The sequence below is a fragment of the Lissotriton vulgaris genome, chromosome 1_2, assembly GCF_964263255.1.
Source record: "Lissotriton vulgaris chromosome 1_2, aLisVul1.2, whole genome shotgun sequence".
In the NCBI taxonomy this organism is placed as follows: domain Eukaryota; kingdom Metazoa; phylum Chordata; class Amphibia; order Caudata; family Salamandridae; genus Lissotriton; species Lissotriton vulgaris.
The window spans coordinates 46166824-46194272 of NC_141686.1; the positions used below are offsets into that span (position 1 = coordinate 46166824).

General features: G+C 48.4%; 1 protein-coding gene across 1 annotated transcript in view; it reads left to right on the top strand.

Moving 5' to 3' along the window:
- Window positions 1-27449, top strand: part of OVCH1 (ovochymase 1) — an 852055-nt gene that overhangs the window by 73537 nt on the left and 751069 nt on the right. Inside the window, exon 5 of the mRNA XM_086952799.1 lies at window positions 13426-13598. Coding sequence (XP_086808925.1) covers window positions 13426-13598 — 173 coding nt within the window. The remainder of the gene's footprint in view (window positions 1-13425; window positions 13599-27449) is intronic.

Here is a 27449-nt window from a genome sequence, read left to right on the forward strand (position 1 = left end):
CGGGATAAGAGGTTTGTGATATGTGGTGACCTTAAGCGGCTCCCCGTACATGTAGAGTTTAAATTGTCGGCACCCCCTGTGCACCACAATCGCCTCCTTCTCTATTTGAGAATAACTTTGTTCAGTTTCTCATCTTCGTCAGTTGGCTGCTGCAACAGGACAGCGCCAAGACACTTTGGCCCAGCATCAACAGCTATTTGGGTCTGCATGCGGGGATCAAAGTACCTCAACGTAGTGTTGCTGGAAAAAGCATCTTTGGTATTTTGAAAGGCAGTTTGTTGTTCCAGGCCCCAAGTCCAAGGTACAGTGGCCTTTGTCAGTTCTCTCGGCGGGCCAGTCCGAGAGGATTGATCCCTGATGAATCTTCCACAATAATTTATCATTCCTAGGAAGCTTCACACTTTGGTGATGTTGGTGGGAGCAGGGGCATCTTTAATGTCTCTAAACTTTCCAGGATCCAGGGCAGCCCCCCTGGCAGAGAAGGTGCACCCAAAAAATTGTAACTGGTCCTGTAGAAATTAGAATTTTTCTCGATGCAAGGTTAGTCCTGATTCTTGGAGGCACCATAGGACTTGTTTCAGCCAACCAATATGCTCTTCAACTGTCTTGACATGAATCAAGACATCATCACTTATGTTGAAAACTCCTGGGAGATCTGCCAAGAGTTCTCGAATGGGGTTTTGAAACACCTCTGCAGCGCTCGACACTCCGAAGCTTAGTCTGCGATACCACCGCAGCCCCATGTGTTGAGAAGGTGGTAATATATCTTGATTTTGCGTCCAGCAGCAGCTGGTGGTATCCCGCTCAGAGGTCTAACTTCGAAAACCACTCTGCTTCGCTGAGCTCCCTGATGTCATCGATCGTGTGTGTAAGATGTCTCTCCCTTTTAATCACTTGGGAATTCTCATGTCTATGCAAATCCTGACCTCTCTGGGCTGTTTGGGCTTCCGGGCGATGACAATTGGGGGATACCCACGGGGTGGGATCGCTTACCTTCTCTATTATGCCAGCCTCCTTGAGTTTTTGTAATTCTTTTTCCACCAGGGGCCTTAGGTCTATGTCGAAGAGCTTCCGGCTTCACTGACTGGTCAATATTTAGGCGTATTTGCGGGCCCTTGAAACATCCTAGTCCATCGAACACCGTCGGAAATTCCTGCAAGATTTGGTTCACGCCTTCTTGGTGGATTCTGAAGGTGAACGAGACGTGTAGGACTTCTGCTGACTTGCACCCGAGCAACATCCCTTTCCCTTCTTCTGTGACATACACCGTCGATTCCACTTGATTTCGTGCCATACTCCCGGGTGGTTCTGAATTTACCTCTGATCACCAGGGGCTTCGACTGTCCATAGGCGAACACTGTTATCTTGGCTGGGGTGAGAGTTGGTGGGTGTTGCAACTGGTGGTATGCGTCTCTGGATATGATGATGGTGGCCCGGTGTCCACTATGGCAACAGTCCGGCTACTACCCACTAGGATTGGACACTGTGGCAGTCTGCTCACGGAGCCCGACGCCGACCCAACCATGAACACAGAGTGTACCTTGTGTTCCTCTTGATCATCTTCATTCATGTCACTGCTCTCCATTTGTGTCTCAGAAATGAGGTTCACCTGAGGTTTTGCCGTCCGTCCTTTGCTCGACCGGCACACTTTTATAAAATGATTCATTCTCCCACATGCAGTGCAACTCTTTACCTTCGCTGGGCATTCTGATGGTCTGTGGGAAGCGCCTCCACAGTATCCGCAGCTGTATGGCCTTGTGTTTCTGTTAGGGTTTGTGCACAGCAAAGAGCATGTCCCCTCTCATTGCACTAGTGGTCTCTGTAATAGCTCTTTAAACATACTACTGAAATCCTTTCTTGTTATCTCAGCCCCTCCCTAAGACTTATGTGTATGTTGCTCAATGTATTCCCAAGTTTGGACATTGCTGTCTTGTTTGCACATTGGACCTTGCTTTTACCAAGGCTTATTTAGAAAACATTTTACCTTGCTTTTACCAAGGCTTATTTAGAACACTCCTCCCTAGGCCATGTGTTACTTCAACTCATTAGCATAATAACTGAAGCTCTGCACACCTGCTTATGAGAACCACACCCAGTTCTTTCGAACCACACCCAGCCCTGTCTATTAAAGGCAGCCCCTGAGCCTCACCCAGTGCTTGTGCTAGTCTACCTCCCACTTACCTGAAAACAGATACTTCGGCACTGGCACTCCTGCTCTCTCCAGACCTTCATTGACTTCAACGGGTGTTGCTTCTGGCTCTTCCTTCTGGTTTCCGGCTACTTCTTGCCTCAGCCCCTCTTCTGTCCACTGCAATCGACATGCAAAAGAGAAAGAGGTCAAGGTTAGACTGATCAGTATCCCTTTTCAGCAACAAGTAAGTGCAAAACCTTTTATTACCTGAAAGAACTTTATCGGCGATTTCTGGATTCATGTAAAGACAATTTGGAACAAGATATCTCCCACGAACTTTGTGGTTCAAACCCTTTGTTACAAGAATACTTTGTGGAACTTTGTGAAATAAACATTGTTTTACTTGGAACTTTAAGAATCGAACAGAGGAAACCATTGACAGCAAGGCAAACAGTAAATCAAGGACTTAATTACCTGCTGTATTTTGATGTAAAAGTACATTATTTGTTTGATAAAAAGTCTGGAAATGTGTGAAAAAAGTTTTACAGTAATAGAAAGCACATCCCAGAACAGTAACACATTCCAAACCTGGAAGCTTGAGACCAGGATCCAAGAGGTACTTTTAGAAGAGAATTTCTAATAAGATTAAGGTTTAGTCAGGAACACATTTAGGGATAGGTTGCACTTATCTGTTCTTTGTTTATTTCATTAGGAACCAGTTTCTAAAATTTCAGGTAACAGAGTACAATTCTGAAGCGGAGTATAAATATTCAAATTCGGACCAAGACCCAGTTTCTTTTTGGTTTTCCTCCATATTACATATGCGGCTACAACCACCTTAAACTTGTTATTTTTGAAGTAACTGGGCTCGATAATACGATTTATATATTGCTTAGCTTCTTGTCCCAAGAGCATCTCAAAAATTGAGTGAGCCGCAAAATCAGGGGTTGGATCTATTGGTAACAATAACACCCCCATATGTTGTAGGATAGCAATCCAATGATATAATTGAAAATCAGGTATCCCCCAACCTCCTCTCTCTCGGGGCAAGATACATCAATTCATGGCCCGCCTGGCTCGGTGGTAACTCCTTGAACACATTTTCTCTATGCGAGAAAAACCCAGCAGGTATTAAGAAAGGGATAGCACGAAAAACAAAGACATTTGGGGAAGATTAGCATTTTGATGACGTTACTACGGCCAAAAAGTGAAAGATGAAGGTTGTTAATTCTTTCCAGTGTTTTATTGGATGAGGCAATAATCGGGTCGAGGTTTTTGGCAACAATATCCTCTACATTCGGTGAAATCTTTATACCCAGATATGTTACCTCCGAGTCAAATGCGATATTCGTTGGGCGTCCAGCCTGCGAGTGAATCATCTGGGTTTTTAAAACGTTCAGTTTATACCCAGAATATCTCCCGAAGGCATCCGCCGCCTCAATGATTCTGGGTAACGCCTCTGCGATGTTAGATGTAACAACGGCAATATCATCCGCGTAGGCATATACTTTGACATTGTATTCTTATCTGAACGGGTTTAATTATACTATCAGCCTCCATTGTGGTGATGAAAGGGTCAATGTATAATGCGAACAGCAAAGGGGAACAGGGACACCCTTGTCTCGTCCCCCCTTGCTATCGCGATCTCCTTAGAAACATCACCAGCTGCCCGAATTGTCGCAGTTGGATGAGTATACAACGTTTGTATAGCTTTTATAAACTCGGGGGGGAAACCCCTTCCAGGCCAAAACTGCCCACAGAAACCTCCACGTGACCCTGTCGAATGCTCTGTTATGAGTAGATGGCATAACTCGGGAATTTGGTTTTTAGGGTATTTATTTCAGGGGACACAATTCGTCTCTTTTGAATGTTTACAAAGGAAATATAATTTACCCAGAGGGGATTTTTTTAAATATTTACAGCTGCGTAGTTATTATGAGCTGGAAGAAAAAATCAAAATAAGATTATCTTTGGCAAAATTGAGATTTTTGGGCTGTATTACACTCCGGGGAAACTGGCAAAATGGAACACTGGTAGGAGTACTAACTGTAATCGTTGTGGCCAGTACGCAGCTGATGCAGCCCACATGTTTTTTAATTGCCCTAAACTTTGCAATTTTATAAAGGAAATTGAGACCTTTATCATGGGAAGTCTTGGTATTCCACTGCAGCTCACAGCGACAATGGTGATCTTTGGATGGCAAGGAAGTATCCAGACGGCTGCGGAGGAGGGTTTGGTATTTATGGCCATGTATAGCTTATGTATTACATCACAATAGCTAGATAGTGATCCTCCAACTTTTGTAAATTGGCAAACCTGGCTGCTTACAACCTACCGTCTGGAGATGGCGCTTTATAGAATAAAGGGTATTCGAAAGAAAAGGCAAGGGGTCCAACTATGGGAGCCGATTGCTAACTGGTTAGGATCTTAATACTACTTAATATAAGGAATGTAGGAGTTTCATATGTTTTTGTGGTTTTTTGATATGTATAATTTATAACTTTATATGTTTACTCGAAATTGCTGTTCTTGTGATTTCTCTGATATGCATAATTTATAATTTTATGTTTACTCGAATTGGTTCTTTTCCTTTGTCATGCTTACTATCTTTTCATGTACCTCTTAAATTATCCCGGGAGTTTGATGTATACTGTATTCTGTGTGCTGACAAAAAAAATCTAATTAAAAAAAAAAAAAAAAGGAACCACTTTCTACAGAAGTCAGAGGGCCGCAGATTTTAGCAGCTCTTCTACAGTGGAAACGCAAGAATGGTGTTGTCTCTTTTTTTATTTTATCCTCTTCCCCCCCCCTTCCCTTGAGCTTCTGGTTCTTAGCGCACTGTTTTAAAACTAGTGTGCTGGAAAAAGCAGTTTCAGGGTGGGGGTCGGACTGTCTTCAACCTCCATCAGAACTGAACAGAAACTCAGGTGACCTGGGCTTTGACAGTTTCTGACTTTCGCAGCAGTAGCCCCACTGCTCAGTGTGACCTTGTTCACCAGTTCCTTCTTAATAGGTGCCTCTAACGCAGCTTTCATGAGTGTTGCTCTTACTTTCAATAGCTCTTTTGGCCTTCCTACAGTCAGGATATCTGTTAGAGGTTTGTCCGACTCTTCCAGGATATGTTCCCTCAGCTTGGCTGATGCACATCGTTGTATTATCTGGCCTCTGACCTCTTCCTCCACATCACGAAACCCACAAGTGATTGATAACTCCCTTAGGCTTGCGTGAAACGGGTCTAGTGACTCCCCTGGTTGTTGCCTTGCTTGCCTAAAGGCAAAGAGTTCATATTCCATGTTCGCCATAGGTTCAAAATAGGCATTCAATGATGCGATCAACATGAAGTGAATCTTCAGTGTGGCTTCTGTGACAGCTTTGGCTATCCTGTATACATCTCTTCCTCCTAGATGTAGTATCATGGCTCTTTTCTGGTCATCTTCAACCTGCGTGGTTTCAAAGAACAGTTGCACTCTGTCTACCCCTTCTCTCCACTTAGGGGCCTGAAAATATGGTGCTCCCTCCAACACGTAGGGCTCCATCACAGGAAATTGAGCCATGGTGTCCAATTGTCACAGTCCCTCAATCAGTCGAGTACCGGATGCCCACTCTGTCACGTACTCACAGCCACCTTATCAGGACACCATCAACTACATAATACAGGTGTAATATACTGTATGAAAATACCATATAAATACAACATTCGGGGAAAAAAATAATCTTCGGGAATTCTAGGGTTAGTGAAATGTGAACTGGAACAACATAGGTGTTCTCAGGCTGAGAGACCAGTGTCTGTTTTTTGCTGGCTGCAGCGACATTGGGTGGTAAGCCACAAGACCAGGCCAGCATAATTTCAGATGAGGCACCAGCTCCGACACCAGTCATAGCACATTATCAAAAACAGTAAGGTTATTGAAGAGCCACAAAATAAGCCAGAAGTATTTGCTAGAAATCATTCAGAGATCATAACTTATAAGAAAACATCTTTGTTGTTTAAAAGTGCATAGGTAGCCACTGTAAAGAGTGATGTGGGGTAATGACCATAGTTGTTGACTTTGGAACTTGGAAACCAGGTTTGAGTCTCTGCATCAGCTCAACATCCTGTGATTATATGCAATCAATGAAATCCCTGTGCCTAAAAAAAAAGTGTCCTTGTGTAATGGTGCTCCTGTATAGTGTCCCAATACCTTTGGGTCAAGTTCATGCCATATTAAACTGGAATAAACGCTTGAAGCTGAAAAGGCTTTCTTGAAAGAGTTCATGACTGCCTTCAAGAATCAACAGGCCATGGAGAGAAAATTTCAGGCATGCATGAATGTTCATCTTCTGAAATGAGCCTGGTTGCTGAAAGAACTTGTTTTAGGAGGTCTGGAGACTGCGAGCTGAGAAGAGCCTGTCTGTTTTGTGTGTTTGGTCTAAGCATGGGCGAATTTTGCGAATTCGCAATCCGCGGATTTGCGAATTTGCGATTCGCAAAATTTGCGAATTTGTGCGAATTTGCAGATTTTTGTTTTTTGCGTGTTCGCGGGGTTTTTTGCGTGTTCGCGGGGTTTTTTGCGTGTTCGCGAGCCGCTTGCATAGCGAAGTTACCCATGCAGTCGTTTATGGGAGAGGGAGGGAGGGAGAGAGATAGATAGAAAGAGAGGGAAAGAGAGAGGGAGAGAGAGAACGAGAGAAAGAAAGAGGCCGGATCTCTGAAGGGCCAGATTCCTGAGTTGCCCCTACAGAACATACAGCTTTATATTTTTAGCAAAATGCATATGAAAATTGTGCTGTAAAGGTCTCTTAGTTTAATCCCTCCTGACAACTCAAAATGGGTGTATTTGCCATCCTCTCCCTTATTCCTGTTTTTTATATCTGCAAGTGCTTCCTGATGAGGTTTAATTCCTTGGACAGGTGCCTCGTTGCCTACTTGTAACTATTCTCTGACCCTGCTTCAAGGGTCAGAGCAGGGTCAGAGAATAGTTGCAAGTAGGCAACGAGGTGCCAGGAAGCAATTAGCAGCAGGTGTCCAAGTTGAAGTTAATTTGTTTGTAACCCTTTTGTAAAAGGTTACAAAGAAATTAGGTTCAACTTTTGCACCTGCTGCTGTAACCCTTGCTTGGCTGAAAATTCGTCCCCGCTGATTCGCGGATTTTACTGCGATTTCGCGATTTGGTCATCCACTCTTACTCTGTATTGAAGTTCTAATATTGAGAAACTTAGTTGAACCTGTGAAGGTGGTGAAGCTTTGGTACTAGCCAAGATTGAGTTTCCTTTAGAGGTTAGAAGAGTATTTTCCTGAAGGTTATGAGTAGGCAGAGGACCTGGGCACTGGTCCTGAGCTGCAGCAGCTTAGAGAAGAGTGCTCACAGCCAGTCTGTCCGCGGAGGAGCAGAGCTGGGAGAGAAATCTAGGGGCAGCTGGCTAAATTTAAAATTTGAGGCAGCCAAGGAGGAGGCTTCTGCAAAGTGGACATATGAGGATAAGAAGTTGGCTCTGGAGAAAAAAAGAATGGCTCTAGTGAGTAGTAAGCTCAGGGTCTCAGGGAGGTGTCAGACCACGTACTCCACCAGGGTAAAAAAAGAAGGTACCTGGGAGTGACCCAAAGAAGAGTGATTCAGGCTTTCCACCACCCTACCCCCCACAAGTGGAGGGAGGGGGAGAGACTTAAGAAACCAGCTCTACATGGGTAGCCAATGTAGCCTTCGGGGTAAATAGTCTCCAGGGACAGGTATTAGACCATGCCCTAACCTCCCTTAGTTGGGAGATAGACTCCAATGGTAGACTTGTGATCCCTGAGGGTGGGGGGAGTCTCTTCCATGAGGTCACCATGAATAGGATCCCTGTCACTGCTCTGAAGGATACTGATGCAAGCCAGATCAGGGTGTTGGGGAAAGGCTGGTCCTAAATTAGTATTTTTACTGTTGCAAGGCCTACCTATTCCATAGGATAACATTGCATTACCTTATTGCAATTTATAAGTGATAACTTTTGTTTAGGAGCAGGGAGCAAGTCCTGTTTGGTTACTGAGGCACTGTACTTTATAATCTGACTTTACCACTATGGGGCGTTGGGAGGGTTTTAGTCATAACTCTGAAAATAGCACTTTTAGAAAGCTGCCATTTTCTTGTTTTAACAAGTTGGTGCCCTCAACCTGTACCCTGGGGCACATGACTAGGTGTGATTGACCTTTGTATATTCCTCCCAGAGAGTATCACAATAGAGAATCTGGGTGTTTGTGATAGAGCGCGCAGGTCACCCGAATCTTATTTTATCAAATATGCACACCTGGCCCATAACGTATTTACCACTATATTTTCATTAATCGGGTAATCTACACACCACTATCAGTAATCCTTATTCTTTTCTATTTATTTCCGTGTACCTGACTTACCAATCCTCGAAACAGGTACCTAAGATCACAATGGATCAGGAGCTAGCTGTAGGATTAAGTTGAAAACACAAACTCCATGTACATTTGAAATTGTTTTGTATTTTTGTAATAACCACAAACGCAAGACGTTTTCAAAACCTTTATCTAATCATTTTCTTCATATGCCATGAGAATGAAATTTACACAGATCAAAACATCTATAACTAAAATCAAGAATATAGAGTAACTATGAAACAAAGTAAGAATCATCTATAAATCAAAGAATAAAAGGAAGGGAAAATAAGTAACACGCTAATTTAGTTTATCAGACTTTCACAACGTTACTAAAGGTGGGTAAAGAAAGGGAACATACTAATCAAAGTAAGCTATTCAAATATTCTGACAGTTAAGAGGAAAACGAACTCATGAAAGTCTCTATACCAACAAGTGTTTAATTTCTATAGGGAGGGTAAGAATGGAACATACTATATGTTTAAACAGTTCAGCATTTGACTATAGGAGGGAGAAGAGGAGAAGAAATGGAACATGCTAGTAAAATACTTTACTTGAGTCAAATGACAGAGAAAATTTACATAGGCAAGTTTGCTTTAGTAAAGACGAGAGAGAGAGATTTAGATGGGCAAACACCCACACGGAATATATTTACCTAGAACAGGATGGAGACTAACCCTGGCCACGGGTCAGTTGGGAAAGGCGGGAAAGGACCCTCAAGGACTTAGGATGCCAGTAGGCGAGCAGGTACAGCTCATGGACAGTCAGGACAGGATAACCCCAGGATAACCCCAGGATTTGGATCAGGACTGGGCTCACCAAAGGGTACCACCAACACCTGCAGCTTCGGATGCAACGCCTGCGCTACTCACTCTCTGCAAGGAATCTGCCAATAACCCCGATTGGGTTTCTCACATCACCCGGGAAAGTGCTTCGCCTGCACTTAAGGTTTCCAAACTCCGACTGAGTTTGTGGAAATTAAGGACAGAGTGCTCCACAGCTCTCTGTATCAAGCAACTATAGAGTTCGTAGGGTCAGTGACAGGTCAGCTATTCGGAGAAGTCGGACAATTTGTCTATCTAAACCTAGGCTAGTTATACTGTTTTCGGGTCAGTGTACCACCCACCAATGTTGCAAGTGTAAGGATCCCCAACTTCTGATTGGACACGGGAGGTGGTTAGGTCATTGTACCTCCTGATTTAAGACATTCTCATAATTAATATTCAATATTTGAACACACCCTCTACATTCCAGTTCCCATGGCATGTGAGTTTAAGAATACAATGGTGTATACAGGAAAACATTGCAATGTAACAGATGCAGGTACTGGTTAAAATCTTCGCGCTGGGGTGCAGTCAGGTTCCCATGAGCATCTTAGCTTCGGCATCCAGCTGGCTGGGTTCCACTGCTGAATGACTCTCGTCCCCCATCACGTGATTGGTACCGCACAGGCTTCCAAGATGGAGTAGCACCTCTCTCCCAGGCCCCCGAAGAATGTTACATGAAAAGTAAGCGAAAACAATTTAGGAACACGGAAAATATGAATACACTGTATACCATGATTGGCTATACTACATCCCTTACTTTATAATAACTATAGCATTAGGAGTTAAGCAGAATGAAACAGCTGAGCTAAAGCAGAAGTGCAAGCGAAGACCATGTGAGAAACAAAGCAGCCATCTTTAGCAGTACTGCGCATGAGCGACCAGTTCCCTCCAGAACTGCGAGTGCGTCACATCACATGGGTATGACCGACGCATGCGCAGAGTAGAATCCCGCAAAGCAGCGACCATTTTATATGCAAGCGTTGTTAGGATTAATAAACACATATGCAAGCATCACTGGGACACCCCCGTGTAGTGTAAAAGTGCAATATTAATAAGACTAACATGTTGATTATGACGTTAACGTTATTCGAGGTTCATGAATACAAGCAAGTCGCATAACGTGCAAATCCTTGCTCCATCATTGGCAGGATTTGCTTGATGAGAGGGACAGAGGTTTTACCCGTCACACTTGAACTTGAGAAGACCTTGCTTGGCTCACACACAAAGAACTTTACACCGGCCTATTGTGCCCCAAGAAAGACTGGGACCTGAGCAAGGAGGCAGGAAGTTCCACACGCTTCTGAAGCTTCTCCCATTTCAAAAGGGGCACCAGTTATAAAAATAGGAACCCTCAGACCCACTCTTCAATACACTACTGGACCTGTAGATACTTCAAAAGGACTACCCTGATGCCAGAGGACCACCCTGCTGCTTGAGGACTGCCCTGTTGTCTTAGAAGAAAGACTTGACCTGCTCCCATATTCCAGGCTGAAGTGACTCAACTGGACAGCTGACCGACCTCCTGTTCTCCGCTACAGGGATATAACAAACGGCCATCTCTGCATCTGCCCAGCGGACCTGCTGCACTAGACCTGCCCACGCAAAGCTCTAGTGAACCAAACTTTGCGTTAGAGCGACTGCCAGTGATGGCTGCCAAATAGATATGCACATTGTAATAGAGCATCGAGAGCCACTGGTGAACGCCAACATAAAGCTTCAGCAATGACCGTCCGCGACACCCGACAGCGACGACTATCCACAATGCCCGACCAGCTCTTTGAGCTACAGGAGCAACCATTCACGACACTCTCCCTCCAGCCTTTTACACCGTGAACTGGACTCTTCATGCTGGACTTTAGAAGGTAATTATTTAGCTGGACTTACCTGGTCCTTGTACCTGCACGTGCTCCATTGTGGTAAACCTGAACATATGACTTTAACCAAGATAACTGCGAGTGGTGCTTTGTGCTATTAGCCACAACATTTAGGTTAAATCTTTAAATTGGTGTATTGCTCTGCTTCTACTGATTGTTTTTTTTACTATTTGGTATCAAATAATTTATTGATATTTACTCTTTCTAAATTGGTGTGGGATATTTGTGTGGTGTTTTCAATTTATTACGGTCTAAGCTGCATACATACTTTACATATTGGGTCTACAATGAGCCTGATTGCTTTTGTGGCAAGTTACCAGATGGTTAAGCACAGGTTTATTTAGTGACTTTAGTGGTTCACCCCGATGAGTATTGTGACTCTTCCTTGAAGGGCTGTCACCTCCCTTCAACCAACAGCGCAATTACAATCCCAGGGTGGCACAGGGCTTTTGAGGTTTCCAACAGTGGGGATAACCCTGGCTGGATACTTCTCCACTGCCAAGAACAGTGTCCACTGTTCTGCATGCTGGATCTCTCAAAGGCTCTCTGAGATGCAATCCAGCTAGAGTGGTGCATGGAACTCCTCTATCTCTTTCCACCAGCCAGGCCAAAGTCGTCCGAGTGGGTCCAGATTGGGGGAGGAGAGTTTATCACCTAGAACTTCTGGCTATGAGCATCTGCCCTCCAACCAGGTTTCCATTTTGAGAGGCTCTCCTGTTGCAGCAACAGGGCAGAGTCCTGTATTCTATCTCCCTCCCAAAGTGGTGGATATTTTTGCTGCCAGACATCATCGTACTAGCTGTTTATACTGCGTGTTGTGACAAATTCGTGAACTGGTGTAGCACCAAACTATGGACTCTTTACAGGAAAATCGGTATGAGGTCTTGTTTGTTTAGTCTCTGGCCCATCAGCATCATGAACATTTCACCTGTTGTGATGAGGTTTCTAAAAGCTTTGACATGTCACCCCTCTCCCCAAAACCCCCCATTGTAATGCCACAATGGGAACCTAATTGGGTCCACACTTTCCTCATGTGCAGACCACTTTGAACTGATGCACACACAGCTGCCCTCTACATCTCTGGACTCTGAAGACTGTTTCTTGTTGGCAAAACATCAGGTCAGCTCATGAGTGAGCTTCATGTGTTCAGTGCAGCTGCCTACACCACCTTTTCCCAGAGAAAGTAGTGTTGGCGTGTTGACTCCCTTTCATGTTGGGTAGTCTATCACCTTTCAGAGATTCTTTGCTCCATCTCACCCCTCTAAAGAAGGTACACCATCGGCTGGGCACCAAGAGTATTGAGTTTTTATATTGATTGCAGCAAAGACTGTAGTGTGAACAAAAAGGTAGAAGACGATGCCAAAAAGGATTCTGAAAAGGTGGCTAGTACCTTGCATCAACATCTGCTGTACACTGGCCAAGAATCCGCCTCTGGTATCACTCTGTGTCCACTCCAAGGCTAAGGCTGCTACCACTGTATCTGCATGCAGAGTGCCTTTTCTTGATAGGTTAGGCTGCAACATGAGTGTCTGCGCAAATGTTCACAAAGCACTACTGCCTTGACAGCCAAGTCCAATGGAAAGGGCATTTTGCAGGTCCTCCTGGAGGAAATTTTGGCCCTGGCTATTCTATATACCCACCACCATCTTGGAGTCTGGGGGGTAGGGTTTTGGTATCTATTCTAAAGGTGAGGAATCTGCAATTGGAAATATCCTTAAGATAATGCTCTTTCTGATGGACGGTGTATGTAACAGGAGCTTCCTCACCACCCTCCCTCCTCCCAGTCCTATGAAATATTCTTTCTCCACCGAGATTTGCAAACTGGTACCTTTGGTCCCCAAGTCTGAGGTTGCAAACATAGTCAAGAAAGCTATTGATATGAACACGCAGGGGAGGTGCTTATATGCAGGATCACTTCCGGAGCAGAATTAAGCTGATGCTAATCCACACAGTGCAACTTCTTAATGCTCTTATTGTCTGCACATACCACTGCTTTAAACGAAGCAGCACATCCTTCATACTAGATTGTTTGCATCCATTTTTGTCAATCCTTTCTATGTAGAGAAATTATTAACTAGTTCTACATTGAAATAACTGTTTTTCTTTTAGAAAATCTGTAGAAGGTCCTTCACACCATTTTTCCACGAATGGAATGAGATGCAGTGATCAGACTCGATTTACTAAGGTGTGGGCAGATGTGGTAGCGGTCTGACTGTTGCCTCTGTTTTCTAGAAAGGAGTTGCTGACGTTGAACGTGGTTGCCGGAGAGTTTGATCTGCTTGTGGAGGGAACTACGGAACAGATCATACCCGTGGCACGGATCGAGCTCCACCCACAGTACAATTCCAAGGAGAACTACAACAATGACATCGCTCTACTGCATCTAGCAAGCCCGGTGCAATATGGTAATGGATGCTTTTTTCCCTTTCAAATACGTGTTTGGTGTTGTACGTCTGTGGTTGTCGAAATATACAGTGGAAGTTCAAAACATTTAATTTTCGATGCTGGATAAATGGTGTTTTAGGGACCAGTTCTGTGGGATTCTAAAGCTATTGGTATGGTTTCTGGTCATTCAGCAGCCATTGCCACCGTTGAAAGAAAGTGCAGGTAGGAAAACATTTGTTTTATGTTGCCTGTATGTGAACTGTCACTTTGCTCTTTTTATGAGCCCCACTATGTCGTCTTCAGATAATTAACAGACCTAGTTGGACTGTAACAAGCTTGACATGTAGTCTGGGATGTGTATATATATTTTTTTTACTTTTCTTCCAAGTCACATTAAAAAATGCAAGGTTGGGGGGCGTGGCCAAGATGGCGGCGGACTAGGACGTGTCTCCGAGTCCCTCCGGCGCCACGTTTTACATAGCATTGCCTTGCACCAACGCCGGAACGTGAACAGCCCGGTAAACCCTGCCGGTGGCTCGCCGTGGGCGTCCTTCCGGTGGCTTTGTGTGACTCCCCGGGGCACCGAGATCGGAGCAACGACCGGCCTTGCTGGCAGAGGCCTGGCCGCGGCTGGGCGGGCGTAGAGCTGAGACGAAGGCAGAGTTGGGTCTCCCTGCAGAGGTGCGCACACCCTTGGTGCCCCGCAGCGATAACGCTCCTGCAGCACAGCAGCGCCCGCGATGAAGGTGACCCGTGGGCAGAAGGTGCACTGGGAGGGGCGCGGACAACGGCCCAAGTCAGTGTGGAGGAGGAGCGGCGGCGGGGCCTAGGTGAGCCCGAGGCTCCGGGGCCTACGGAGCGCTTGCAGAGAAGACTGCAACGGTTCCCCGGTGATCGCCTGCCGGGACTTCTACTCCAGAGTGTACAGAGGCGGAGACGGGCCGGTAAGACGAGAGCCCCGAGCCACGTGGTGAGCCTTTCGGGAGTTTTTCTCCTGTGGAGCGTCTGGCCTGAAGTGGTAGGACAGGGACGTCGGCCCCACATGACTTTCGGCAGCAAGACCTGGTAGTGAAGGTCGCCGAGCAGAGGCTAAGCTAGCAGCCATTGAAGAGGTGTTGCCCTGATCTAAGCGCTCCTGGCGCATTCTACGAGAGGTGTCCCCGGCGACCTTCAGAGCTAGAGTGAGGCAAATTGACTGGCCACAGCACATTTCCTCGTGGTAGCCACAGTGTTGCCTGGGGAAAGAGCGAGTCAGTGACCCTGCACGGCGTTGGCATCTGGAGGGTGACGCCTGTGGGCCTGGGTGATTTGGAGTGGTGCCCCCTTTCCTGCAGTTGAGCCTGCAACGACGGTGCTGACTTCTGGGAGGTGAGGCGATTGGGGCACCTTTGTGAGCTGCACCACACCAGCACCGGCACGAAGCTCCGGGGTGGCCCTTGGGGAACCACGCCTGCAGGGAAGGCTCAACTCTAACGCTCCATCAGGTGCAGGGGGGCTGTTAAGGATGGCGTAATGACCACCAAACTCCGTAAAGACAAGCCGGGCAAAGATGGCCCTACGAGGGAGCCCAGCAGGCGGCATCCCCCGGTCCCAGTGTCTCACCCAAGTTGAGAGATGATGAGTCGCCTGCCACTAAGGCCTTCATGCTGGAATTTTTCTTGGCCATTAAGGAGGACATTTCAGAACTCCGCTCCCAGCTTGCTTCAGATCTTCGCGAGGTGAGGAGAGACGTGGATGGCATCGGAGAGCGAGTGGCCAAACTGGAAGACCATGACTTGGGTATGGCGGACGAGGTGTAACAGCTCCAACAGGATGTGATCTGGCTCACGGAGCAGGACTTAAATCTCCAGGCCCACGCGGAGGACTTGAAAAACCGATCCTGCCGGAACCATATCCGCATCCGAGCCGTGCCCTGGGATGGGGAGGCTGGAAACTTGAGTGGCTACGTGGAGGCCCTCTTCCTGCAGATCCTGGGAGAGGAGGACCTCAGCGAGATCCGTATGGATAGGGTCCATAGAGTTGGTCTGCCAAGACGCGGTGGGGCTCCACCCCCTGATATCCTGGTTTGCGTCCACGATTTCCAGCTGAAGGAACGCATACTTCGAAAAGCCTGAGGGATTTCCTCCCTGCAATTTCGGGGCCATCATCCCCAGCTGTTCCAGGACCTGGCGTCCTCGACGCTCCAGAAGAGGCGTGAGTTTAGGCCTGTGACCGCCTTCTTGCATGACCAGAATGTGGCCTACTCCTGGGGCCATCCCTTTTGCCTTATCTTCAGATGGCAAAACAAGTTGGTGCAGGTCAGATCCCTGCAAGCTGCCAAAGATCTCCTGGGCATGGATGACGCTTCCCCCTCTCCGAGAGGCGGGAGCTCCCCGTCGAGGCGGAGACGGCGCTCCCCGTCCTGGCAAAGAGTGAGCCAGGCGACTGCATCGAGAAGGCCGGACCCTGCGACTAGCCTGCAGGAGAGAGGTGCTGCAGTTGCCTCTGTCACATCAGTGACAGATGCGCCATCGCAGGATAGCTCTGGAGCAGCCTAAGTCATGGGAGGATGCTTAGTTGGCGCCGGAGGGACACCTCCTTTTCAGGTACCGTGGATTCTTATGTTCTTTTGGAAAGACACCCCGGACCGGACCTCTGGGGAGACATTAACTGTTTGCACGACACTCATCCCCTGGGGGTGCTTACGGCTGTCCACATATTGGGACTGTCAGACCCTATATTCTTTATTGTGTCTTTTTCTATTTGTTGCTTCTTTTGATTCTATTGGCGTTTTGGTAAAGTTCTTGGGTTCTGGGAGGGGGAGGGGGTCTGGGTGGTCAAATGGGGGGTTGGGGGAGTTTGGGAGTGGGGGGGCAGTGGTGGTGACCAAGTTGTATGGTTCTGTGCAGCTTCCGGCATGTGGGGCAATGTATCTTTGCCTTCTAGCTGGTCTGGGCTGAGCATTGGGGAACTGTGTGCCTGCAATGGTGACTTCGTTGTGTTGATGGCAGTGCGGGGTTGGAGTCCTGGTATGCTTGGAGGCGGGGAGGCGGGGTGGGACTCGCGGATGCTCGGGGTTGGGTCGGTAAGGGGTGTGAGGCTTGGGATCTGGGGAGGGGGAGCTACGAGATGTTGGCTGGGGTGCGTTCTCCTGGCAATTGTTTCCTATGGCAATATTCACTGTGGTACACTGACACGACTTGAACATTGGCAATTTATGGTGGGGAAGATTGAAAGGTTTCTTGACGGTATGCCAGTAGCGGTGGGGAGAGTCTCTACTTCGTAATGCCACTCAGCATAGGGACATGGAATGTGAAAGGTTTAAACTCACCGCAGAAACGCCAGAAAGTTTGGAATTATATAAATGATCACCAACTGGATGTGGTGGGTCTTCAGGAGACTCATTTGGCACGCAGGGATGAGACTCGCCTAAAACATAAGCACTTCCCCCCCCTTATCTATAGATCGTCCGCTTCCACGAAGCGTAGAGGGGTGGCCCTTCTCTTTCGCTCTGCCCTCCACTTCCAGCCCATGGGTATGCGAAGTGACAAGGAAGGTCGTTGGTGGATGGTCAAGGGTATGATGCATGGTAAACTGTGCACCTTTGTAGTTCTCTATGCCCGGAATGCAGGCCAAAATAGCTACATCCAGGACCTGCTGCGGAAGGTCGAGGACTTTGTTGAAGGTGTCCTGTTTTTGATGGGGGATTTTAACTTGGTATGGCATAGGGAGCAGGATAGCTCTCATCAGAGATCCGATACTGGTTTGTTCTCCGCTGAAACACAGCGACTGGTGGGAGACTTGAGTCTGGTGGATGGGTGGTGCTCTCTTCATCCCCACACTCGAGACTTTACCTTCTTCTCCCATGTCCATCACTCCTATTCCCGCCTGGACCACATATTTTTAAGTCAAGCCCTTAGAGGAGATGTCCGCGATGCCAGTATATTCCCGCTCTCTGTTTCTGATCATAGCCTACTCGTGCTCTGTCTACACTGGTCGGTGAGGGGAGACGGCCAGCGCCACAGCCCCAGGATCCTGGGGTGAGTGTTCAAGTGTGTCAGAGTGTGAGTGCGTGTCAGTGTCTCAATGGGGTGAGTGGGCCTGGGAGTGGTTTCATAATTATCTCACTTGGTTTGTGAGGGGGTGCATGAGTGTTTAAATGGGTGTGCGAGTGGTTGTCTGGTTGTCTGGTTGTCCCTAAATTCAGTCCTGCATGGAAGAATGCAGCTTGACAGAGGGGAGAGAACTAAACGAATACTATTTTGCTATGCAGTGAGCTCTTATCCCTAGGTCTGTAAGCTGGCAGACTGTTTCCACATAGCAGGCCTAAAAGATATGGAGCTCATGTTCTTACATACATGCATGTCTTACCGCAAAAGGGACGCCACCTTAGGCTTGATGGAAAGCGTATATATTTACACATCAGTGAGATAAACAAGTACATCACTTACCCAAAATAACACGCTTTTCTTCATCATCGTATAAGGACACATTGTCATAACGACAATACTTGTCATACTCCAAGCAGAAATCTTCAAATTCAAACTGGAATACAGAAAATGTCATATTGGTGTGGTCTCAGTTATAGAAAATTTACAAAGGGCATAGCTGTGTTGAATGAATAGAGATTCTATAAAAATACACAGAAGAAAGGTTACCTCAGCACATGCTGCACTGCTATTCCTATGGAAACATGTGTTCACTGCCTGTACTTCTTTAGGTTTTGCCAAATCTATTGTATTTAATGCAAATCTTAAAAGGGGCTTACATCCCGCCCTTACTTTTAATTGGTTTGTGCTTGCTACTTATTTTTCCTCCATTTCTATTGGTTTTAGCATATTATTTCCTGTTCCTTGTGTGTTTCGCTCATCAGTGTCCTGGGTTCAAAGTACTGCTTTTCATCCACTGTGGTGGATGTAACTTTTTATTCGGTTTTGTCAGCATCATATTTTTTGATTTACCTGAACCTAATCTCTTCCTGCCTGCGTGCATGCATTTGAAGCGTGCTTGATCTCTGCATGTTTTTTCTAATCTTGGATTTAAACGTTGTGGTGTTACGCTGACGCAGAGACTCAAACCCGGCTCCCCAGTATCCTTCTCCCAACCTCTTCCCAAGCGCAGCAGCTCAACCGCCCATGCCAACAAAGACACTGTTCAAATGTTCAAGCTACTTTTATGTTAAGCAACCGTTCTTATACTGTACAATGCACATTTTTGCAACAATTAAATTTCATATATTAGTATCTAGCTATTTCTCTAATAAACCTATACTAAACAACTGCTCTGCATACACATTTGTCTTGTATTGTTGTCTGGCTTCATAAACCGTTACAACGCAAAGAACATTTTAAGATGGCCACCAAACTATTCATCTAAAAAAAAAAAGTGAATGTGCATCCTCATGTAATGTGTGTGTGCTATGTAAAGCGCTCTGATACCTGATTCGGTTCGGGTCAAGTTTGCGCTATATAAAACTGCAAAAAAAAAAGTGGTACTTCCCGGCCTCACTGATCCGGGATGAGCCCTCATGTAAGGAGCTGCGTAAGGCCGTTTGGGAATTTTTTGATCTCAACCCAATAACCGATACGTCGGTATTCACAACATGGGACGCTTTTAAGGCATCGGTGAGGGGCACCTGCTTAGCCCTCAATGCTAACCTTAAGTAAGCTGCGGCGGAGAGAGCGGGAGGAGCTGGAAGGGCAGCTCGCCATTCTTGAGCAAGCGCATAAACAGAACTCTACCAGATTAACCCTTCGCCCATTGACGGCGGTTAGGGGGAAGCTTAGGGCCCACTATAACAGAGCAAAATTTACTCTACTGAAACTGCGGCACCCATCCTACTCCCAGGGGAACAAAGTGGGAAGACACCTGGCTAGACTGCTCCGGGACAAGAGGGAGAAGTAATATATAGGGGGTATTCGAGATGGAATGGGGTCTATTCAGCATCGGGACGAGGCCAAAGCTGATCTCTTTGGACGTTTCTATGCCGCGCTCTATACGGGAGAGGCCCTTGATCCTGAGAAACAACGAGACTACCTAGGCGGCCTTCCTCTGCCCCAGGTCTCTAAGGAGTGGAATGAGTTACTCGCTGCCCCATTTACCACAGCTGAAGTCTTGGACGCCATCAGTACCACTCTCGGTGAGGACACATCCTCTTTCAGCATCAGGATCTACTGGCACCGAGCAATGACCTTTGGGCTTGGCCATATAAGAACCTGCTGATAAGGTCCTAAATGACGATGTTCCGCCATATGGGTGGGCTGATAGGACTTCTTTACATCTGATGGTCCTTCACCGTTAGTTGTGACAGTGGTGTGATGCCCTTGTGGCCACTTCTTTTTCTCAACCTCCTAGACCTTCAAGTTTTCTTGTTGTTGTAGTATATTTCATGAGGGGTATGAGCTTGATAGGTCGGTAAACATTGTCCCCTAGACCCTCCTTTGACAGTTGTTTTTCCCGTCCAAATTCTCCTCATATAGCCCAATAGCCCTCCTCAATATAGACACCAAGCTGTATTCCTCCATCATTGCAGGCAGGCTCCAAGACCTCATGCCGGCGCTCATCCATCCAGACCAATCTGGGTTCATTAAGGGGCGGGAGACCCATGATAACACCAGGGGAGTCATACATTTAATAGAGAAGGCTAATAGTTTCAGAATCCCGGCAGTCCTGGTGGGCCTTGATGCAGAAAAGGCCTTTGACAGGGTGGACTGGGGCTTTCTGTTTCATACCTTGGCTGCCTTTGGCTTCTCGGCTAAATTTCTATCAATGGTGAGAGCGAACTACAGCAGCCCCCGATCTAGAGTGACGGTTAATGGCCACCTGTCAGCATTTCTTTCGCATTCCCAAGGCACAAGACAGGGCTGCCCCCTTCCCCCCTGCTCTTCGCTCTGAGTATTGAGCCATTGGCGCTGGCTCTACGGGAGCACAAGGGGATTCGTGGTCTTCCCTTTACGGGGGAAGAGCACAAGATTACCCTATTTGCTGATGACGTTCTATCTATTGCGGATCCAGCTCACTCTCTCCCTCACGTCCAGGAGGTCCTGCTGCGCTTCGAGGAGGTAGCCGGCTTCAGGGTTAACTATGATAAATCTTACGTTCTCAACCTCGTGCTCTTTGGCGGAGGTGAACCGACTGTGGCCGCTCAAGCCGCTGCCATGGACCTCCAACTCCATCCTGTACCTGGGGATCCATCTGACTCCCACGATAGGGAAATTGTACTCTGCGAACTTCCCCTCATTACTGGCGAAGATTCGAGGAGACCTGGTGAGCTGGAAGCCGAAGTACATATCGTGACTGGGTAGAATTCATGCGCTTAAAATGGTTCTTCCCCCCAAGTTCTTATACCTCTTCCAGGCACTCCCTATACCCTTGGAGATGGACTTCTTCCGGCGTCTCAAAACACAGATGCTTCGTTTTGTCTGGCAGGGGGGTCGGGCGCGTTTTTCCTTTGCTACTCTCCGTCGGCCGCGGAGGGAGGGGGGAGTGGGCCTCCCCGACATGCATCTATACTACAAAGCCACGCAATTACAGGTCTTGGTGGAGTGGTCCCAACAGACCTCGGAGAAACACTGGCTGCATATGGACAGAAGTGTGGCGGGGAGAACGATATGGGATTTGGCGTGGAAACCTAAGGGGGACAGGCCCCAGAACGTGTACATTAGTACCCCCACGGCACTACCCTGAAGGTCTGGGACTCTGTGTCTGGTGATGAGCGATGGACTTCGTTCCCGTCTCCCTTTACGCCAATCCACTTTAACCCAGCCTTTCCGCCAGCGCTACGGGAGGGCCCTTTCGATGTCTGGAGAGAAGGGGGTTGCCCTGCCCTCACACACTTGTTCCAAGGCCATACCCTGCTCACCTTTGACAACTGTATGCGGGACTACGGAGTTCCACTGTCCGAACGATTCCACCACGTACAACTGCTCCATTGGGACTTATCACCAGCTGTCGGCGATGCGGCCACGAGGCCTTCCGCCCCCTTCGAGGCCTTCCTCTTGCGGACCTCCACCATGAGGGGTGCTATCTCCTTCATTTATAACCTCCTACTTCATTCCGCCATGTCAACGCGTCCTTGTTATATGGGTCTCTGGGAGGAGCTCCTCGGGTGCGACATTTCGGATGTGGAGTGGTCGCACCTGTGGCGGGACATCGCTGCGCATAATCACTCGGTGGAGCTATGGGAGGCCCATCTTAAGACCCTCATGGACTGGTATTGTACCCTGCCAAATTACATCGAATCTTCCCGGCCTCCTCTGATAGATGCTGGAGGGGCTGTGGCCTGCTAGGGGATTTCCGCCACATCTGGTGGGAGTGCCCGGTCATCCGCCCATATTGGGAGGAGATCTTGTCCCATATCAAAGAGATTTTGGGATACCCGATAGCTGACTCGATGGCCCATGTCCTGCTGGGTCTTCGGGACCCGGAGCTCGAGCACCAGACTCGATCAGACAAAAAGATCTGGTGGCTGTGTATCGGAGCGGCCAAACTCACTCTAGCTGCAGCTTGGAAGAAACCGGAGGCTCCAGCGATCTCCCTGTGGCATGCGAGACTGTGAAAACTGTTGAGCATGGAACGCATGGCGGACATTTTTTTGGGCAACTTCAAAAACTTTGTTCCGCTGGGGCCCTTTGAGCCGCTTCCTTTACAGGGTTCTACCCTCCGCAGTTTGCCCGTCCACGGTGCGAGCTCTCCATCTATTTCAGGTTTGAGTGTTGCGATCTGGAAGATAGACTGAGAGGATGTCACCACCACTGGGGGGAGGTGTTCTATTTTTCTTCTCTGATTTGTATTATAGTGATTCCCTAAACAATAGCTGAGTCACAAAGAGACCCAACGCAACATGCAATAGGCGTCTGTCTAGCTATTTCTGGCAGCACTGAGCTACCCACCCCACCATGACTCTTAATCTGTGGCTTCTCTTCAACCATGTCCTGGGAATGTCTTACTGCATATTTGGACCGCTCTTTCGTGCTAGATTGTGATTGCTCCCTAGATTGTGATTGCTCCCTAACCTTCTGCCTTCCTGTTCTCTGCCTTTATGATTGCCCCCTGCGTGGGAAGTTGTGCGGGAATGTTGCATGTTTTCTTCTTTTTTAACAAAATACAAAATAAAGTTTTTTTTAAACAAATGCAATGTTGGGTTTCTGTTATTACTTGTGGGTGAAAGTGCACGCTGTAAACTAAGTACTTGTCATCCATTCGCTTTTTGGCTTAAGCATTTACAGCTATTATCAAACTACCTTAATGTCTTTTGTGATTCCATGCGTGGGAGTACACGTTTACATTTGTATTCTATTATTTTCTAACTTTGAAAAATCGAGGGGAGTAGATTCCAATCAATCAATCAAAGACATTTCTAGAGCGCACTACATACCCGTAGGGTCTCAAGGCGCTGGGGGTAGGGGGGGTGCCGCTACTGCTCGAACAGCCAGGTCTTCAGCTTCTTCCTGAAGGAGAGGTGGTCTTGGGTCAGGCGCAGGTCGGTCGGGAGGGAGTTCCAGGTCTTGGCGGCCAGGTAGGAGAAGGACCTTCCTCCTGTAGTCGCTCTTCGGATGTGGGGGACCGTGGCGAGGGCGTGGTTGGCTGAACGGAGGTGGCGTTTGGGAGCGTAGAAGTTGATTCGGCTGTTGAGGTAGCTCGGGCCTTGGTCGTGTAGGGCTTTGTGTGCGTGGGTGAGGAGGCGGAAGGTGATTCTTTTGTTGACGGGGAGCCAGTGTAGGTCTCTCAGATGTCCGGAGATGTGGCTGGTTCGTGGGATGTCGAGGATGAGTCTGGCTGAGGCGTTCTGGATCCGCTGGAGTCTCTTCAGGAGCTTGGCGGTGGTACCGGCGTAGAGGGCGTTGCCGTAGTCCAGTCGGCTAGTGACGAGTGCCTGGGTGATGGTCTTCCTGGTCTCGGTGGGGATCCACCAGAAGATCTTTCGTAGCATGCGTAGGATGTTGAAGCACGTCGAGGAGACGTTGTTGACTTGTCTGGTCATGGAGAGGGAGGAGTCCAGGATGAATCCCAGGTTGCGTGCATGGTCTGTCGGTTTGGGTGCGGTGCCCAGGGCAGGAGGCCACCAGGAGTCGTCCCAGGCGGAGGGTGAAGAGCCCAGGATGAGGACCTCCGTCTTGTCTGAGTTCAGTTTCAGGCGGCTAGTCGTCATCCACTCGGCTACCTCTTTCATCCCTTCGTGCAGGTTGGCTCTTGCGGCGGCGGGGTCGTTGGTCAGGGAGAGGATCAGCTGGGTGTCGTCGGCGTAGGAGATTATGCTGAGGTTGTGTTGGCGTGCGATGGCCGCGAGGGGGCTCATGTAGACGTTGAAGAGGGTGGGGCTCAGCGAGGATCCTTGGGGGACGCCGCAGATGACTTCGGTGGCCTCTGACTTGTACGGTGGTAGGCGGACTCTCTGTGTTCTTCCGTCGAGGAAGGAGATGATCCATTCCAGAGCCTTGTCCTGGATTCCGACGTTGCTGAGGTGCTGTACTAGGGTGCGGTGGCAGACAGTGTCGAATGCCGCGGAGAGGTCTAGGAGGATGAGGGCCGCTGTTTCTCCGTTGTCCATCAGGGCTCGGATGTCATCGGTGGCGGCGATGAGGGCGGTCTCGGTGCTGTGGTTGGCTCGGAAGCCAGACTGTGAGGGGTCGAGGGATCCATTCGTCTCGAGGAAGGCGGCCAGCTGCTTGTTGACGGTCTTCTCTATGACTTTGGAAGGAAACGGGAGGAGCGAGATGGGGCGGTAGTTTTTGAGTTCGGTGGGGTCCGCTGTGGGTTTCTTGAGTAGAGCGCGGAGTTCGGCGTGCTTCCAACTCTCGGGGAAGGTGGCGGTGTCGAAGGAGGTGTTGATGATGTCTCGCAGGTGGGGTGCGATGACAGCGTCGGCCTTGTTGAAGACGTGGTGAGGGCAGGGGTCGGTCGGCGATCCGGAGTGGATGGCGTTCATCGTGCGGATGGTGTCTTCGGTGCTGATCGGGGTCCAGGCGTGGAGGGTGGTGGTGGGGGGTGGTTGTTCGGTCGTGGTGTGCGTTGGTTGGTTGTTGAAGCTGTTGTGTATGTCCGCGATCTTGTTGTGGAAGTATGAGGTGAGGGAGTTGCAGAGGTCTTGCGATGGGGTGATGTCGTTTCCTGCGCTGGGGTTGGATAGCTCTTTCACGATGTTGAAGAGTTCCTTGCAGTTGTGTGCGTTGTTGTCCAGCCGGTCCTTGAATGCAGTTTTCTTGGCGACGCGGATCAGCTGGTGGTGCTTCCGGGTGGCAAGCTTGAAGGAGGTCCTGTTGTCCGGTGTAGGTTCCCTTCTCCAGATTTTCTCGAGGGCTCGGCAGTTCTTCTTGGAGCTCTTGAGTTCGTCGGTGAACCATGGGGCTTTCTTGCTGCCGGGTCTGCTGGGCGGGGTCCTCAGCGGGGCGAGCTCGTCCGCGCAGTTGCTGATCCACTTCGTGAGGTTGTTGGCGGCCTGGCTGGGGTTCGCTGAGCTGGCGGGAGGGTGCTGGCTCAGGGAGGTGGCGAGCTGGTCGGCTGTGATCATGTTCCAGCTTCTGCGGGCAGCCTGTTGCTGGTGGTGGTGGGTCGTCGTTCTTTTGAAGGTGAAGTGGACGCAGCTGTGGTCCGTCCATTGATGCTCTGTGGCGTGGCTGAAGTTGATGTCTGTGCAGGAAGAGAAGACTGCGTCGAGTGTGTGTCCGGCGAGGTGGGTGGGGGTGGACACCAGCTGCTTGAGTCCAAGATTGGCGAGGTTGTCGAGCAGGGTGCTGGTGTTGCGGTCGTTGTTGTTCTCCAGGTGGAAGTTGAGGTCCCCCAGGAGGATGTAGTCAGCGGAGGGGAGGGCATGCGGGCTGACTAAGTCGGCGATGTCCTCGCTGAATTGGGTGCGTGGTCCCGGAGGTCGGTAGATCAGGGTGCCTCTGAGGGTGGTCTTCGGGTCGGTGTGGATCTGGAAATGCAGGTGTTCGGCAGTGGTCAGGGTGTTGTCGGTGCTGGTCGTGAGACGGATGGTGTTCCTGTGGATGATGGCGATGCCTCCTCCCATCTGGTTTGCGGTGCGAACCCAGATTGAGTAGATTTCCAGAATTCTGGACAGTGCTGCACTGAAAAATATGAAACTGATTCAAAATTTTAAACATTAAAACTTGACCTGCGTTCGCACTTGCCTTGGAGCTGCTGGCGGCTTGGGTAAGGATCGATGCTCAGGTCCGTGGCTTTGAGTGGTCACAAGAGGTTTCGGACCGCATAGTGCTCTCTGCGGATGTTGTGCTTTTTGTTGTCAGCAGCCCAATAGAACTGACCAGCGACTAATAAGGATAATTCAAATCTCTGGCGAGTCCTCCAGCATATATATGAACATGGGTAAATCCTTTGTGTGGACCTTACATGGGGGCGACCAACTGGGCGGATGGACACAGGAGGTGACGGTGGTCCCTGATGGGTTTAAATATCTAGGGGTGTTTGTCGGCTTCCCAGTTCACAGAAATCTGGCCCCACTATGGACACTCAACAGGGAGCTGGAATGCTCGTGGTCACAATTACCATTATCTCTGTTTGGAAGGTCTGCCATACTCAAGATGGTCTCCCTGCTTCGTCTTATGTATCATCTTCAGAACCACCCATACCAGATACAGCCCACCTGGTTCCCACAAATGAACTCAATCTTTGCCTGATTCCTCTGAGAGGGGGAGGGGGTACAACACGAGTGGCTTTAAGAACTTGCTTCCAATCTGCATATTGCAGGGGTATCTCAACTGATTATCCAGGCATACCATGCTGCCTCGCATGTCCTTATCCTTAATGAATGGTGGTACGGGGGCAGACGAGATCCAGCATAAGCAGTTGAACGTTAGCTGATGGACACCATGCCGCTACATACGATCCTATACTGTGACCTGACACTTAGAATGCTACTGCCTGCGACCATGACAGTGTGACTTGGAAGCGGGCTCTGCGTGGAATGGGATGGTGGGGTAGATTTACAAAGGAAGCTCCTCAATGGCATAAGAGCCTATTACCACAGTTTATTTATTTATTGAATTTATAGGGCGCAACAGCTACCCAAATAGGGGTTCCCAGCGCCAGAGTGGACTGGGTTAGAAAGGAAGTGGCAGTTTGTAGAGATTATTGGTTAAATAACCAGGTCTTCAAGGCTCTGCTGAAATGGGTGTAGATTGTTTCTTTACGAATAGCTAAAGGAAAGGAATTCCAGAGTGAGGGACCAAGATAAGTAAAAGATCTGCCTCCCATCCTGGAGAGTTTGAATCTGGGTATATTCAAGTTTTCTTGAGTAGCAGAGCGAAGGTGACGAGTAGGGACATAAGGGCTGACCAGAGATTGCAGATACTGTGGTGCCGTGCCAGATTTGATTTTAAACCTGTAGCTCAGGGCTTTGAACTTTATACGGTTCTCCACCCTGAGCCAGTGTAGGTCAGAGAGGTAGCTGGAGATGGGAGTGGTTCTGGGAACCCGGCAGAGAAGTTTTGCGGCGGAGTTATGTATCAACTGCAATCTAAGAGTCCTCGTTGTCCGGGTTCCGGGGCTAGAAGGCCATTAAGATCAACACAGTTGGGGCGGTCTTGCATGGCCGGAACTTAGTCTTTCCAGGAACTCCAGACAGAATGACATTCCCGCTTGCAATTTTATAGGTACCTCCAATTCTGTCATGCCTTCTCCCCCTACATAGCCTATCAAGGAGACATACTCAACTTTAATCCCATTGAGGCTAAAGTCTTTTGAGGGAATTGGATGACAATAAAATAACTAAGATATATCGCAAACTCGTCACTAATGCCCCACTACACTGAATAGAACATAAGCCACTTGGCAGCTGATTTGGGCCCCATAGATGATGACGACTGGGTAGAGACGTTGGAGTCCCTACGCAGTGCGGCTATTGCTGAACGCCTCAGACTTATTCAATTTAA